Source organism: Anas platyrhynchos, chromosome 33 (genome assembly GCF_047663525.1).
Source record: "Anas platyrhynchos isolate ZD024472 breed Pekin duck chromosome 33, IASCAAS_PekinDuck_T2T, whole genome shotgun sequence".
Taxonomy (NCBI): Eukaryota; Metazoa; Chordata; class Aves; order Anseriformes; family Anatidae; genus Anas; species Anas platyrhynchos.
In genome coordinates, this window is record NC_092618.1 from 6793742 (window position 1) to 6810511 (window position 16770).

Consider the following 16770-nt stretch of genomic DNA (forward strand, 5'->3'; position numbering starts at 1 on the left):
TGAGCACGGGGAGGTGGCCGAGGATGTGGGGCTGGGGATGTGGTGGGGACACGGAGGGGGACCTGGGGATCCAGGTGGGGACATGGGGACGTGGGGGGGGACATGGGGACACGGGGGGGTCCCGGCGCCCCCCGACCCCCCCGCCCCGTGCAGTGCAGCTCGCCCCTGCCCGGTCTGCGCACCCAGGACGTCTGCTGCCGGGGGGCCGGCGTGGCCTGGGGGGTGCACGAGTGCCAGCCCTGTGACGCCGACCCCCGTAAGGCAGCGGGTTTTTTTTTGGGGTTATGGGGTTGGGGGGGGTTCTGCGGTGTGGGGGGGGGGGCTCACTTTGTCCCCCCCTCCCCCCCCCCATTTGCAGCGAACCCCCCCGCCGTGGGGCAGCACCCCTGCCCCAAAGGTTTCCGCCGCGCCAACGGCTCCTGCGTGGGTGAGTTTGGGGAGATTTATTTTTGGGGGGGTTAAAAGGGGATGGGGGGGGTTTTGGGGTGCTGACCCCCACCCTGTGTGTGTGCGTCCCCCCCCCAGATGTGGATGAGTGCCAGGAGGGGGGGTTCTGCAAGAACGGGCTCTGCACCAACACCCGGGGCAGCTTCGCCTGCCTCTGCCACGAGGGCTTCATCCTGGACTCGTCCCGGAGCAGCTGCATCTGTGGGATCGGGATCGGGATGGGATTGGGGGTGGGGTTGGGGGTGGGGTTGGGGTTGGGATTATGGGTGGGGTTGGGGTTGGGATTGGGATTGGGATTGGGATTGGGATTGGGGTTGGGGTTGGGGTTGGGGCTGGGATTGGGGTTGGGGTTGGGATTGGGATTGGGGTTGGGATCGGGATGGGATTGGGGGTGGGATTGGGATTGGGATTGGGGGTGAGGTTGGGGTTGGGGTTGAGATTGGGGTTGGGGTTGGGGGTGGGGTTGGGGTTGGGGGTGGGATTGGGGATGAGGTTGGGGTTGGGATTATGGGTGGAGTTGGGATTGGGATTGGGATTGGGATTGGGGTTGGGATTGGGGTTGGGGTTGGGGTTGGGGCTGGGATTGGGGTTGGGATTGGGATTGGGGTTGGGGCTGGGGTTGGGGCTGGGATTGGGATTGGGATTGGGATTGGGGTTGGGGCAGGGGCTGGGGCTGGGATTGGGATTGGAATTGGAATTGGGGTTGGGGTTGAGGTCGGGGCAGGGCCTGGAATTGTGGTAGGGATTGGGATTGGGGTTGGAATTGGGATTAGGGTTGGGATTGGGATTGTGGTTGGGATGTGGATGGGGATGGGGTGAGGAGGGAGTAGGGGTTGGGATTGGAGTTGGAGTTGGGATTGGGAGGGGATGGGGATGGGATGGGGATGGGGGTGGTCTGAAATGGAATAGGGATTGGGATTGGGATTGGGATTGGGATTGGGAGGGGATAGGGAAGGGAAGAGGAAGGGGAAAGGATTGGGGTGGGATGGGGATGGAGTAGGATGAGGTGGGATTGGGATGGGAACAGGATGAAATGGGATTGGGGTTAGGACCAGGACTAGGACTGGGATTGGGATTGGGATTGGGATTGGGATTGGGGTTTTGGGGTTGGGATTGGAATTGGGGTTGGGATTGGGGTTAGGACCAGGACTAGGACTGGGATTGGGTTTGGGATTGGGATTGGAATTGGGGTTGGGATTGGAATTGGGGTTGGGATTGGGATTGGGGTTAGGACCAGGACTAGGACTGGGATTGGGATTGGGATTAGGGTGACCGGTACCACCCCCCCGCCCCCCCCCCCCAGCCCACCAGGTGATCTCGGAGGCGCGGGAGCCATGTTACCGGGTGCTGCGGGAGGGGCGCTGCGCGCTGCCCACCCTGCGCAACATCACCCGCCAGATCTGCTGCTGCAGCCGCGTGGGCAAGGCCTGGGGGCCGGCGTGCCAGCGCTGCCCCCCCTTCGGCTCCGGTGAGCCCCCCCGGGACCCCCCCAACCCCTTGGGATCCCCCCAAAAAAAACCCTTTAGGGCGGACCCCCCCAAAAAAAAACAAAAACCCTTTGGGGAGCCTCCGTTTCATGGGATTTGCACCCAAAGCCACGGGCTCACCCTTTGGAGGGGGGTTTTTTTTGGGGGAGGGGGGTAATTTTTTTGGGGGGGGGGTCCATTTTGACACCCCCTCCCCCCCCTTCAATTGCAGAGGGGTTCAAGGAGATCTGCCCCGCCGGCCCCGGCTACCACTACTCGGCCTCCGACCTGCACTACAACACCCGCTACCTGGGCCAGGACCTGCCCCGTGTCCCCCTGGGGCGTCCCCGTGTCCCCTCCCCAGCTGGGACCGCCGCCCGTGAGCCCCTTGTCCCCCCCGCTTTGTCCCCCCCCACCCCTCCCGGCTGCCAGGACCCCCCCTCACCCCATTGCTCTGCCCCACAGCTCGCTGGCGCCCCGGTCGGCCGCCCCCCAGCAGGTCACCGCCTGTCCCCGAGGTGCCACCGCGGGTCCCCAAGGTGCCACAACGCGTCCCCGAGGTGCCACCACGCGTCCCACACGTGCCACCGCGTGTCCCCGAGGTGCCACCACGGGTCCCCGATGTGTCACCACGTGTCCCCGAGGTGCCACAACGCATCCCCGAGGTACCACCACGTGTCCCCGAGGTGTCACCACATGTCCCTGATGCGCCACCACGTGTCCCTGAGGCACCACCGCATGTCCCTGAGGTGCCACATGTCCCCCAGGTTCCACAGCGGGTCCCTGAGGCGCCACAACGTGTCCCCGAGGTGCCACCAGACGTCCCCGAGGTGCCACAACGCGTCCCCGAGGTGCCACCGCGCATCCCCGAGGTGCCACCACCAGCCCCCGAGGTTGTCATCGTGCCTCGACCCACCCTGGGGCTGCTGGGACCCCTCCCCACGCCACCCGGCCCGGAGGGTCCGGCACCAGGTAGGGCTGGGGCACTTGTGCACGGCTGCACACGTGTGTGCACCGTTGCACGCATGCATGGTTGCAGATGTGCGCAGGGTTGCACTGTGTGCAGCTGTGTGCGTGCATTTTATTTTATTTTTTGCACGTGTGGTTACGCTCTGCGCCGTTGCACATACACATCTCAGCACAGGCGTGCAAGGTCACACGTGTGTGCATGTGGCTGTGCACTTGTGCATGGTTGCATGCTTGCATGGCTGCATGTGTGCAGTTGCATGTGCACGTGTGCTCAGTTACATGTGCAAGCAGTTACGTGTGCAATTTGCATTTATTCAGTCTCGTTTGTGCACAGTTATAGGCGTGCACAGTTACACACGTGCGTGTTACACGTGTGCACACCATTGCAGGCTTGCCCAGCTGCATGCAGCTGCAGTAGCACGTGTGCATCTCATGCATGCACAGCTAAATATATTGTGCACGTGTGCACGGTTTGCATGCATGACTATTTGCACACGTGTGCACGGCTACATGCATGCCTGCTTACACACGTGTGCACAATGCCTACTTACACACGCCTACACGTGTGCATGTGTCCTGTATGCCTATTTGCACACATGTCCACAGTTGCATGCATGCTTGATTGCGCACACGTGCACAGTGTGCATGCGTGCATGTTTGCACAGGTGTGCACAGCTGCACGCCTGCCCGTTTGCACACACATGTGTTACTCACGTGTGCCCGCTTGCAGCCGCCGGCAGCGTGTGCGAGCGGAACCCGCGGATCTGCGGCCCCGGGCGCTGCGTCCCGCGCCAGGGCGGCTACACCTGCCTGTGCCACCCCGGCTTCTGGCTCAGCACCCAGGGCACCCACTGCATCGGTGAGCGGCGCCCGGCCCCTCCCTGGGCACCCATGTCCCCGTGCACCCACCTCCCCCTGCACTCATTTCCCCGTGCGCCCATTTCCCTGTGCACCCACCTCCCTGTGCACCTGTTTCCCCATGCACCCACCTCCCCATGCACTCACCCGTTTCCCCGTGCACCTATTTCCCCGTGCAGCCACCCATTTCCTCATGCACCCATTTCCTCACGCACCCATTTCCTTCTGCACCCATTTCCCCATGCGCCCACCTCCCCATGCACCCACCTATTTCCCCATGCACCCACCTCCTCATGTACCCACCCATTTCTCCGTGCACCCATTTCCCCATCTATCCACTTCCTTGTGCACCCACCTCTCCAAGCCCCAATTTCCCCCTGCCCCCATTTCCCCATGCACCCGTTTCCCCACGCACCCACCCATCTCTCCATGCCCCCACCTCCCCGTGCCCCCATTTCCCCCTGCCCCCATTTCCCCGCGCACCCACCTCCCCACTCCCCTCTCCCCCTTCCCTCCCACCCACCTCTCCATCCGTCCCCGCTCCTGTCCGTCCGTCTGTCCCCATTGCCGTCCGTCCCCCCGCCTGCCCAGACGTGGACGAGTGCCGGCGCAGCCCCCGGCCCTGCGCCCCCGGCCGCTGCGAGAACACGGTGGGGAGCTTCCGCTGCGTCTGCGGCCCCGGCTACCGGCCCGGCCCCGGCGGCACCGACTGCCAAGGTCAGCAGGGACGGGGGGGGGACAGAGGGGGACAATGGGGACAACGGGGATGGGGCTGAGGTGGCCGTGTCCCCGTAGATGTGGATGAATGCGCCCAGAGCCCCTCGCCCTGCGCCCAGAGCCGCTGCGAGAACTTGCCCGGTGGCTACCGCTGCATCTGCCCGGCCGGCTACCAGGCCAGCACGCCCACGGGACAGTGCCAGGGTGAGCGGGGACACCGGGGTGTGGGGACACCGGGCTGTGGGGACACTGGGTGTGGGGACACCGGGCTGTGGGGACACCAAGGGTATGGGGACACCAAGGGTATGGGGACACCATCTGCGTGTTCAACACCCATGGGGTCATCGTTCATGGGGTCACCATCCATGGGGTCACCATCCATGGGGTCACCGTGCCATAACGCCACCATCCAAGAACTCAACATCTATGGGGTCAGCAGCCATGGGGTCACCATGCCATAGTGTCCCCATCCATGGTGTCCCCATCCATGGTGAACCCATCCATAACCTCCCAATACATGGTGTCCCCATGCGTGGTGTCCCCATGCGTGGTGTCCCCATCCATGGTGTCCCCATCCATGGTGAACCCATCCATAACCTCCCAATACGTGGTGTCCCCATCTGTGGTGTCCCCATCCGTGGTGTCCCCGTCCGTGGTGCCACCACCCACGCCCTCCCCACGGTGCCACCACCGCCGCCCCCTCTCCGTGCCGCGCAGACATCGACGAGTGCGAGAACCACCTGGCCTGCCCCGGCCAGGAGTGCGCCAACACGCCGGGCTCCTTCCAGTGCCGGCCGTGCCGCGACGGCTTCGAGCTGCGCCACGGGCGCTGCGCAGGTACCCGCGTCCCCCCACGTCCCCCCTGTCCCCCCGAGGGGGGGGCCAACCCTTAATTGTGCCACCCCCTAGACGTGGACGAGTGCGCCACGGGCTCGCCCTGTGGTCCCCACGGCCGCTGCAGTAACACCGAGGGCTCCTTCCACTGCCAGTGCCGGCGCGGATACCGGGTGGGTGCCGGCGGCGCGCCATGCGCGGGTGAGTGGTGGGGGCGGCGTGGGGATGGTGCCATGTCCCCCCCACACCCGACGGCCCCCCCACGGCCCCCATCTGCCCACAGATGTCAACGAGTGCCTGGAGGGCGACTTCTGCTTCCCCCACGGCGAGTGCCTCAACACCGAGGGCTCCTACAGCTGCCTCTGCGCCCAGGGCTATGCCAGCACCCCCGAGGGCACCGCATGCGTTGGTCAGAGCCCGGCATGGTCCCGGTCCCTGTCCCTGTCCCTGTCCCCGTCCCCATACCCATCCCGATCCCATTGCAGTCCCCATTCTCATTGTGGTTTCTATTCCAGTTGCGGTTTTTTAGTCCCAGTTAATCTACTCAATCCCATCCCCGTGCCTATCCATGTCCCCATCCAATCCCAATCCTATCCCCATCCCAATCCCATCCCCATCCTATCCCATCCCAATGTCTCTCCTTGTCCCCATCCCATCCCACCCCAATCCCAACCCCCATCCCATCTCTGTCTCCATCCCATCCCCATTCCCACCCCAGTCCCCATCCCCATCCCAATCCCATCCCCATCCCACCCCAATCCCATCACCATCCTACCCTTTTTCCACCCCAATCCCAATCCCACCCCAATCCCATCCCATCCCTTTTCCACCCCATCCCCATTTCCATCCCAATCCCAATCCCACCCCAGTCCCATCCCATCCCACCCCACCCCTCCACCGCCCACCCACGCATCCGGGTACCACGGGGTGCCACCAGCCCCTTGTGTCCCCCTCTTTCCCCGTATCCCCCCTGTCCCCGTGTCCCCCCCCTGTACCCACGTCCACCCCGTGCCCATGTCCCCCCCGTCCTCACCCCGTGTCCCCCCCCAGACGTGGACGAGTGCCAGCGCGGGGATGTGTGCCGGGGCGGCCGCTGCGCCAACACCGACGGCGCCTTCGAGTGCCACTGCCCCGCCGGCTTCCGCACCGACGCCGAGCGGGCCCAGTGCCACGGTGAGGGGCTGGGGGGTTGGGGGGGGGGGATTTTGGGTGCCCCCCACCCTGGGGCTGGCGGCGAGGGTGGCCCTGTCCCCGCAGATGTGGACGAGTGCCAGGAGCACGGGGCCGAGTTGTGTGGGGCTGAGCGCTGCGAGAACTTGCCCGGATCCTACCGCTGCGTGCCCGCCTGCCAGCACGGCTACCGGCCCCGGGACGGCGGGGGGTGTGAGGGTGAGCGGGGATTGGGATTGGGATTGGGATTGGGATTGGGATTGGGGTTGGGGTTGGGGTTGGGGTTGGGATAGGGATTGGGATTGGGATTGGGATTGGGATTGGGATTGGGGTTGGGGTTGGGGTTGGGGTTGGGATTGCGATTGGGATTGGGATTGGGATTGGGATTGGGGTTGGGGTTGGGGTTGGGGTTGGGGATGGAGATAGAGACCAATAGTGGATGGGTTTAGGGACTGGGATTGGGATGGGGATGGGAGGGGATGGGATTGGGGTGGGATTGGGATGGGGATGGGAGGGGATTGGGGTGGGGATGGGAGGGGATTGGGATGGGATTGGGATGGGATTGGGATGGGATGGGGATGGGGATGGGAGGAGATTGGGGTGGGGATGGGATGGGAATGGGGATGGGGATGGGGGCTTGGGGATTGGGATTGGGGATGGGGATGGGGATGGGGGTGGGGATTGGGATTGGGGTTGGGGTTGGGATTGGGGTGAGGATGGAGATAGAGACCGATAGTGGATGGGTTTAGGGACTGGGACTAGGATGGGGATGGGAGGGGATGGGATTGGGGTGGGATTGGGGTGGGGATGGGATGGGGATGGGAGGGGATGGGATTGGGGTGGGATTGGGATGGGGATGGGATGGGGATGGGATTGGGATTGGGGTGGGGATGGAAATGGAGACTAATAATGGATGAAAATAGGGACTGGGACTGGGACTGGGACTGGGACTGGGACTGGGACTGGGACTGGGACTGGGACTGGGACTGGGACTGGGACTGGGATGGGGATGGGGATGGGAGGGGATGGGATTGGGGTGAGATTGGGATGGGGATGGGAGGGGGATGGGAGGGGATTGGGGTGGGGATGGGATGGGTTGGGATGGGATGGGATGGGATGGGGATGGGATTGGGGTGGGGATGGAAATGGAGACTAATAATGGATGAAAATAGGGACTGGGACTGGGACTGGGACTGGGACTGAGACTGGGACTGGGACTGGGACTGGGACTGCGACTGCGACTGGGACTGAGACTGGGACTGAGACTGGGACTGCGACTGGGACTGGGACTGGGATGGAATGGGTTTGGAATGGGGATGGGGGTGGGATTGGAACAGGATTGGGATGGGGATGGAGATGGAGACCAATAATGGATGAAAATAGGGGGTGGGATTGGGATGGGATTGGGATGGGATTAGGGTGAGATTGGGATGGGGTTGGGGATGGGATGGGAATGGAGACAGGTCCAGGGACCAGAACGGGACGAGGATGGGGACTGGGACAGGGATGGGAACCCGCACACAGGGCTGTGATGCGCACGGGGCTCATCCTGCCCGGGGCCGTGGTCCCCATCATCCCCCACCCCACCTTGTCCCCCCCCCATGCTTGGGGTCCCCCCGGTGTCCCCGCAGATGTGGACGAGTGCCAGGAGCATGGGGCCGAGTTGTGTGGGGCCGAGCGCTGCGAGAACCTGCCCGGATCCTACCGCTGCGTGCCCCCCTGCCAGCCCGGCTACCGGCCCCGGGACGGCGGGGGGTGTGAGGGTACGGGGCCATGGGGACGGGGACAGGGCCATGGGGATGGGGATGGGGCCATGGGGACGGGGATGAGGCCATGGGGATGGGGACGGGGCCATGGGGATGGGGATGGGGCCATGGGGACGGGGATGAGGCCATGGGGATGGGGACGGGGCCATGGGGATGGGGATGGGGCCATGGGGACGGGGATGAGGCCATGGGGATGGGGACGGGGCCATGGGGACGGGGATGGGGCCATGGGGATGGGGATGGGGCCATGGGGATGGGGATGGGGCCATGGGAACGGGGATGGGGCCATGGGGATGGGGACAGGGCCATGGGGACGGGGACGGGGCCATGGGGACGGGGATGGGGCCATGGGGACGGGGATGGGGCCATGGGGACAGGGACTGGGGCACGGGGATGGGGATGGGGGTACGGAGAGGCTGAGGGGACCCTGCCCTAGGGGACAGCGGGGACACCACTATGGGGTTTAGGGGCAGGGGGATTTCTCCATGGGGTTAGGAGGGGGACGGACAGCAGGGGCCATGGCATGGGGGACATCAGGGACAAGCCAATGGGGCACAATAGGGATAAAGCTATGGGGGACATGGAAAAAACAACGGGGATGCTGGGGACAAGCCAATGGGGTCGAGGTGCAGGGGGACTTCTCTATGGGGTCAGGATGGGGATGGGCAGCAGGGGACATCAGGGACAACACCACGGGAGATAATGGGGACAAAACGATGGGGGACATTGGGGACAAGCCAATGGGGCCACTGGGGACAAGCCAATGGGGTCGAGGTGCAGGGGGGCTTCTCCATGGGGTCAGGATGGAGACGGAGAGCAGGGACCATCGGGGGACAGTGGGGACCCCCCCATGGGGCTGAGCTTTTGGGGGACGGCTCCACGCTCCCCCCCCCCAATGTCCCCACCGCCCCCTCCCCCCAAAAAAACGTCACCTCCCCGCTTGCAGACGAGGACGAGTGCGCCGAGGGGGGGTCCCGCTGCGGCCCCCACGCCGCCTGCCACAACCTCCCCGGCTCCTTCCAGTGCGCCTGCCACCAGGGCTACGAGGCCGCCCGGCACGGCCACCACTGCCAGGGTACGGGGACAGCGGGGACAGCAGGGGGGGGACACCCAGAGTGACACTGAGCCCCCCCGCCTTCGTGTTTCCCCCCCAGACGTGGACGAGTGCGCGACGCTGCCGGGGGTGTGCGGGGCGGCGCGCTGCGAGAACGTGGACGGCTCCTTCCTCTGCCTCTGCCCCGACGGGGGGCACGAGTTCCATCCGGTGACGGGGACATGCGGGGGACCCCCCCCAGCGACCCCACTCCTCCGGCCCCCCCCGGAGCCGTGGAAGCCCCCCCGGGCTTGGCGGCGTGCTTCAGCCCCGCCTGCGGGGTGCTGGCGCCCAACGTCAGCCGGCAGCAGTGCTGCTGCAGCGTGGGGGGCGCCTGGGGGGTCCGCTGCCCCCCCCCGAGGCCGTGCCCCACGCCTGGAACCGGTGGGGACATGGGGACGCTATGGGGGGGGGAGGGGATTGGGGATGGCGTGGGGTGGGAAGGGATTGGGGTGGGAGTGGGATTGGGGATGGGGATTGGGATTGGGGATGGGGATGGGGATGGGGATTGAGGATGGGATTGGGGATGGGATTGGGGATGGGATTGGGGATGGGATTGGGGATGGGGATGGGGATGGGATTGGGGATGGGATTGGGGATGGGATTGGGGATGGGGATGGGGATGGGATTGGGGATGGGATTGGGGATGGGATTGGGGATGGGGATGGGGATGGGATTGGGGATGGGATTGGGGATGGGGATGGGGATGGGATTGGGGATGGGATTGGGGATGGGATTGGGGATGGGGATGGGATTGGGGATGGGATTGGGGATGGGATTGGGGATGGGGATGGGGATGGGGATGGGATTGGGGATGGGGGATTGGGATTGGGGATGGGGGATTGGGATTGGGATTGGGGATGGGTTTGGGGATGGGGATGGGATTGGGGATGGGATTGGGGATGGGATTGGGGATGGGGATGGGGATGGGGGATTGGGATTGGGATTGGGGATGGGGATGGGGACGGGGATGGGGATGGGGATGGGGATGGGGATTGGGGATGGGGGATTGGGATTGGGATTGGGGATGGGGACGGGGATGGGGATGGGATTGGTGATGGGGATGGGGATGGGATTGGGGATGGGATTGGGGATGGGGATGGGGATGGGGATTGGGGATGGGGGATTGGGATTGGGATTGGGGATGGGGACAGGGATGGGGATGGGGATGGGGATTGGGACTGGGATGGGAAGGGATGGGGATAGGACTGGGATGGGATGGGATGGGATTGGGATTGGAGTGGAGTGGGATGGGATGCGATTTGGGATGGGATGGGATGGCGATGGGATTGGAGTTGCAATTGGGACTGGGATGGGATGGGATTGGGATGGAGATAGGATTAGGATTGGGATGGGATTGGGATAGGATTGGGGGGGTGGAGATGGAATTGGGATGGGGTTGGTGATGGGATTGAGATAGATTGGGATTGGGACTGGGATGGGATGGGGATGGGATGAGGATGGGACTGGGATTGGGGTGGGAAGGGATTGGGATGGGTTTGGGGTGGTGATGGGATTTGGGATGGGGATGGGGATGGGATTGTAAAGGGATTGGGATTGGGGTGGGTATTGCCAGGGATTAGGACTGGGATGGGATGGGATTGGGATCGGGGTGTGGATGGGGACAGGGATGGGCTGGGGATGGGGTCAGGATGGTGCCAAGGTGCAGGGGGGGTGACACCTCTGTCCCCCCCCCAAGCCGAGCACCGAGCCCTCTGCCCCCACGGGACCGGCCAGACCACGGGGCCCCAGGGCTCAGCAGCAGGTCAGTGCGGCCGCGGGGGGGGCACAGCGATGGGGCCCCCCCATTTGGGGGTTCCCTCCGTTTAGGGACTCCCCCCCCTACTCAGGGGCTCCCCCCTGTATTTAGCGGTTCCCCAATGTTGGGGATGCCCCCCCATTTTGGGGATGCCACCCCTGTTTTGGGGCTCCCCCATTTATGGGATGCCCCCCATTTTGGGGACTCACCCCCCCTAATTTGGGAATGGCCCCCATTTGGGGGACTCACCCCTCCCATTTTGGGGATGTCCCCATTTTTCAGGGTGCCCCCTCAATTTGGGGATGCCCCCCCTATTTTGTGGGGTTACGCCCCTCCCCTTTTGGGTGCATCCCGCCTATTTTGGGGCAATACCCCCCCTATTTTGGGGTTCCCCTCCTATATAGGGGCTCCCCCGTTTCGGGGGTGCCCCCCCCAATTCCGAGGACCCTCCCCCTGACGTCGCCCCCCCCCTTACCCCCTTACCCCCCAGATGTGGACGAGTGCCGGGTGTTCGCGCCGCAGCTGTGCCGGGGGGGGGTCTGCATCAACGCCGCCCCCGGCTTCAGCTGCTACTGCCCCAGCGGCTACTACTACGAGCAGGAGCACCTGCAGTGCGTGGGTGAGCACCCAGCACCCCCAGCACCCCCAGCACCCCCCCAGCACCCCCCCAGCACCCCCAGCACCCTGACCTCAGCACCCCCAGCACCCTACTTGTGCCCTGGGTGCACCCTGCCTGCACCCTGAGCACCCTACTTGCATCCTGAGCACCCTGAGCACCCTGCCTGCACCCTGAGAGCACCCTACTTGCACCCTGACTGCACCCTAAGAGCACCCTGTGCACCCCGAGCACCCTACTCGCACCTTGAGCACCCTGCCCTCAGCACCCTGAGCACCCTGCCAGCACCCCCAGCACCCCCAGCACCCCCAGCACCCTGACCTCAGCACCCTAATTGTGCCCTGAGTGCGCCCTACTTGCACCCTGCCTGCACCCTACTTGCACCCTGAGAGCACCCTGAGCACCCAGCCAGCACGCTGAGCTCCCTACCTGCACCCTGAGCACACAACCTGTACCCAGAAAGCACCCTAAGAGCACCCTGGCTGCACCCTGAGCACCCTCTTTGCACCCTGAGCACCCAACTTGTGCCCTGCCAGCACCCTACCTGCACCCTGAGCACCCTGCCTGCACCCAGCCAGCACCCTGAGCACCCAACTTGCATCCTGAGCACCCTGAGCGTGCCCTGTCTGCACCCTGAGCACCCAATTTATGCCCTGAGTGCGCTCTACCTGCACCCTGAGCACCCTACTTGCACCCCGCCAGCACCCTGAGCACCCTGCCTGCACCCAGCTCACACCCTGAGAGCACCCTGCCCACACCCTTCCAGCACCCTGCCAGCACCCTGAGCACCCTACTTGCACCCTGCCTGCACCCTGAGCACCCTGCCAGCACCCAGCCAGCACCCTGAGCACCCAACTTATGCCCTGAGTGCACCCTACTTGCACCCTGAGCACCCAACTTGTGCCCTGCCAGCACCCTGCCTGCACCCTGAGCACCCTAATTGTGCTCTGAGTGCACCCTGGCTGCACCCTGAGCACCCTCTTTGCACCCTGAGCACCCAACTTGTGCCCTGAGTGCGCTCTACCTGCACCCTGAGCACCCTACTTGCACCCTGACTGCACCCTGAGCACCCTGCCTGCACCCAGCTCACACCCTGAGCACCCTGCCCACACCCTTCCAGCACCCAGCCAGCACCCTGAGCACCCTGAGCGTGCCCTACCTGCACCCTGAGCACCCTAATTGTGCTCTGAGTGCACCCTCCCTGCACAATACCTGCACCCTGAGCACCCAACTTGTGCCCTGAGTGCACCCTCCCTGCACCCTCAGCACCCTGCCTGCACCCTGTCTGCACCCCGAGCACCCTACTCGCACCCCAAGCACCCTGCCCTCAGCCCCCCGAGCACCCTTCCAGCCCCCCGAGCCCCCTTCCAGCCCCCCCCCCCGTGCCCCCCACCCCCTTGCCGACCACCACCGCCCCCCCCCCAGATAACGACGAGTGCCAGGACGAGGACGCGGAGCCGTGCATCGGGGGCCGCTGCGTCAACACGGTGGGCTCCTACTTCTGCTCCTGCGCCCCCCCCCTGGTGCTGGACGGCTCCCAGCGCCGCTGCGTCACCAACGACACCCGCGCCATGGGTGAGGCCACCCCCTGTCACCCCCCCCGTGTCACCGTCACCCCCCCCGTGTCGCCCTGTCCCCACGTGTCCCCATATCCCTGCCCTATGTCCCCGTGGCCCCCCATCCCCGTGTCCCGGCACTGTCCCCTGATGCCCCCCCCGTGTCCCCATGTCCCACATCCTGATGTCCCACGTCACCGTGTCCCCACGTCCTGTGTCCCCATACCCCCATGGCGCTGTATCCCCCATGTCCCCAAATCCCCGTGTCCCCGTGTCCCCATGTCCCACGTCGCCTCCCCTTGTCCCACATCCCCCTGTCCCACGTCACCATATCCCCGTGTCCCCATGTCCCCATGTCCCACATCCCTTCATCCCAGTGTCCCCCATTGTCTCCCCACATCCCACATCACCTCCCCATGTCCCCACCTCACTGTGTCCCCATGTCCCCGTGTCCCCATGTCCCCATGTCCCCGTGTCCCCATGTCCCCGTGTCCCCGTGTCCCCATATCCCCACGTCCCCGTGTCCCCATGTCCCCATGTCACTGTGTCCACATGTCCCTGTGTCCCATATACCCACGTCCCCCGTTGCCTCCCCACGTCTCACGCTGCCTCTCCGTGTCCCCACACCCCCCGTCACCATATCCCCATGTCCCATGTCCCCATGTCCCTGTATCCCTGTGTCCCCGTGTCCCCATACCCCACGTCCCCATGTCCCACGTCCCTTTATCCCAGTGTCCCCTGTTGTCTCCCCACATCCCACGTCACCTCCCCATGTCCCCATGTCCCCGCATCTCACATCCCCATGTCCCCATGTCCCACATCCCCATGTCCCCGTGTCTCCATGTCCCCATGTCCCTGTGTCCCCATGTCCCCCGTTGCCTCCCCACGTCCCACGCCACCTCCCCATGTCTCCACGTCCCCCTGTCCCCATGTCCCCATGTCCCCTGTCCCCACATTACCATGTCCCCATGTCCCTGTGTCCCATATCCCCATGCCCCACGCCCCACATCCCCATGTCCCCATATCCCCCGCCGCCTCCCCGCCTCCCCACGCCCCCCGTCACCGTGTCCCCGTGTCCCCCCGTCCCCAGAGGAGGACCCGGCCGTGTGCTGGCAGGAGGTCGGCCCCGACCTGGTGTGCGGGCGCCCGCGGCTGGACCGGCAGGCGACCTACACCGAGTGCTGCTGCCTCTACGGCGAGGCCTGGGGCATGGACTGCGCCCTGTGCCCCGCGCGACACTCAGGTGCCACCGCCGTGTCCCCGATGGCCCCGTGTCCCCACATCCCCATGTCCCCGTGTCCCCTACGTCCCCATGTCCCCGTGTCCCCATGTCCCCACGTCCCTATGACCCCACAGCCACGTGGCCCCATAGCCTCATGTTGCCATGCACCCCTGTCCCCTACGGCCCCTTGTCCCCTTGTCCCCATGTCCCCATGTCCCTAAGGCCCTATAGCCTCACATCCCTGTGTCCCCATGTCCCCCCATGTCCCTGTCCCCCCCCCCATGCCCACGTCCCCATGCCCCCTCCCATGCCCACGACCCCCCCATCCCCTATACCCATGTCCCCATGTCCCCATGTCCCCAAGACCCCACACAGGGGGACCCCCACCCTGCCCCCCTCCTACCCCAGCAATAGGGACCCCCCCCAGACCCCCATAATGGGGACCCCATGGGCACCCCCCAGAGTGGGTCCCCCTTAGACACCCCCCCCATGATTGGGACCCCTTGGACCCCCCCCATAACAGGGACCTATTTGCCCCCCCCAATAATGGGAAACCCTCCCACCACCCCACAACGCCCCCCCCCTAATGGAGACCCCTTGGGCACCCCCCATATAACAGTGCCCCCCCCACCTCTTTACACCCCCCCCCTTAGCATCCCCAATTTTTAGGACCCCACCCCACAACCTGCCCCCCCCCCCATTTTTTTTTCTCCCCCCCCCCCCCCCCCCCCAGATGACTTCGAGTTCCTCTGCAACGTCCTGCGCCCCCCCGGCCCGGGGCTGGGCCCCCCCTACGAATACGGCCCCCCCCACTACGGGCTGCCCTACGGCCCCCTCCCCTTTGGGGGTCCGGGCCCCCGCCTGCCCCCCCCGGGGCTGCGCGCCGACTACGACCCCTATGGGCTGGGGGGGGGCTACGACCCCCGCGGGGACGCCCTTTACGCCGCCCCCCCCCGCTACGAGGACTTGGAGGATTTCGAGGGGTCCCGCCGGGGCCCCCCCCGCTCCTCCCGGCCCCGCAGCCCCCCCAGCGCCCCCCAGGACCCCCCCCCGTGGCTCTTCCAGCCCCATGGTGTGGCCGAGCGGCCGGGGCGAGCCAGCGAGGATGGTGAGTTTGGGGGGGGGCGGGATTGAGGGGTTTTGGGGGGGGATTTTGTTTTTTTTATGGGGAGGGGGCTGACGGGGACCCCCCCCCGCAGACCCCCGGGACGAGGCGCTGCCGCCGGAGCTGTGCGGGGTGCTGAGCGGCTGCGAGCATGGGCACTGCGTGCGGGTGCCCCAGGGCTTCACCTGCGCCTGCGACCCCGGCTACCGGCTGGACGCGGCACGCGTGGCCTGCGTGGGTGAGACACGGCCTAATCCCGGCCTAATCCGGCCTAATCCGGCCTAATCCGGCCTAGTCCCGGCCTAGTCCCGGCATAATCCCGGCCTGATTCCGGCATAATCCCGGCCTAATCCGGCCTAATCCGGCCTAGTCCCGGCATAATCCCGGCATAATGCGGCCTAATCCGGCCTAGTCCCGGCCTAATCCGGCCTAATCCGGCCTAGTCCCGGCATAAGTCTGCTGCCTCCCTGGGTCAAGTCTGCTGCCTCCCTGGGGCCAGGGTCAGGGACGTTGCCAGGAAGCTCCCCAACCTGGTACGCCCCTCAGACTATTATCCTCTTGTGATAGTCCAGGCAGGTAGTGATGACATTGATGACAGAAGCCTGAAGGCTATCAAAAGAGACTTTAGGGGGCTGGCACGGTTAGTGGACGGAGCAGGAGTGCAGGTAGTATTTTCGTCCATCCCTACGTTGACAGGGAGGGGTACGGAGAGGACAAGGAAAGCCCACCTGTTAAACACGTGGCTCCGGGGCTGGTGCCTACGCAGAAATCTTGGGTTTTTCGACCATGGAGCAGTTTACTCAGCACCTGGTCTGATGGCCGTAGACGGGTCCCTATCCTCTAGGGGAAAAAGGATCCTGGGCCAGGAGCTGGCGGGGCTCATTGATAGGGCTTTAAACTAGGTAAGAAGGGGGATGGGGTTGAAGCAAGGACTGTTAGGGCTGTGCCAGGGGGAGCAATGGCAAGGCCGGAGGATAAGGTAAAGGCCCAGCTGAAGTGCATCTACACCAATGCACGCAGCATGGGTAACAAACAGGAGGAGCTGGAAGCCATCGTGCAGCGGGCAGGCTACGACTTGGTTGCCATCACGGGGACGTGGTGGGACCAGTCTCATGACTGGAGTGCTGCGATGCCTGGCTATAGGCTCTTCAGAAGGGACAGGCAGCACAGAAGGGGTGGCGGTGTGGCTCTC

At 65.1% G+C, this 16770-nt stretch overlaps 2 protein-coding genes across 3 annotated transcripts; both read left to right on the forward strand.

Moving 5' to 3' along the window:
• Positions 1–24: 24 nt before the first annotated feature.
• On the forward strand, positions 25–7993 carry LOC140000197 (latent-transforming growth factor beta-binding protein 4-like). The gene is made up of 15 exons (XM_072029992.1): positions 25–256; positions 359–427; positions 526–648; positions 1751–1915; positions 2146–2292; positions 2379–2885; positions 3613–3741; positions 4332–4457; positions 4536–4661; positions 5175–5294; positions 5367–5492; positions 5575–5700; positions 6342–6464; positions 6549–6680; positions 7986–7993. The coding sequence occupies exons 1-15, from the start codon at positions 103–105 to the stop codon at positions 7991–7993; spliced, it is 2181 nt and encodes a 726-aa protein (XP_071886093.1). The 5' UTR covers positions 25–102.
• An 818-nt stretch (positions 7994–8811) lies between these two features.
• Positions 8812–15622, forward strand: LOC140000338 (latent-transforming growth factor beta-binding protein 4-like). 2 transcript variants are annotated; one of them, XM_072030187.1, is made up of 7 exons: positions 8812–9302; positions 9382–9704; positions 11020–11085; positions 11570–11698; positions 13121–13270; positions 14342–14494; positions 15207–15622. In XM_072030187.1, exons 2-7 carry the CDS (start codon positions 9503–9505, stop codon positions 15605–15607), a joined length of 1101 nt encoding a protein of 366 aa, XP_071886288.1. In that variant the 5' UTR covers positions 8812–9302; positions 9382–9502; the 3' UTR covers positions 15608–15622. The 2 variants fall into 2 exon arrangements, with proteins under 2 accessions (XP_071886288.1, XP_071886289.1); XM_072030188.1 differs by lacking the exon at positions 14342–14494 and having other exon boundaries at positions 8815–9302.
• Positions 15623–16770: the final 1148 nt, after the last annotated feature.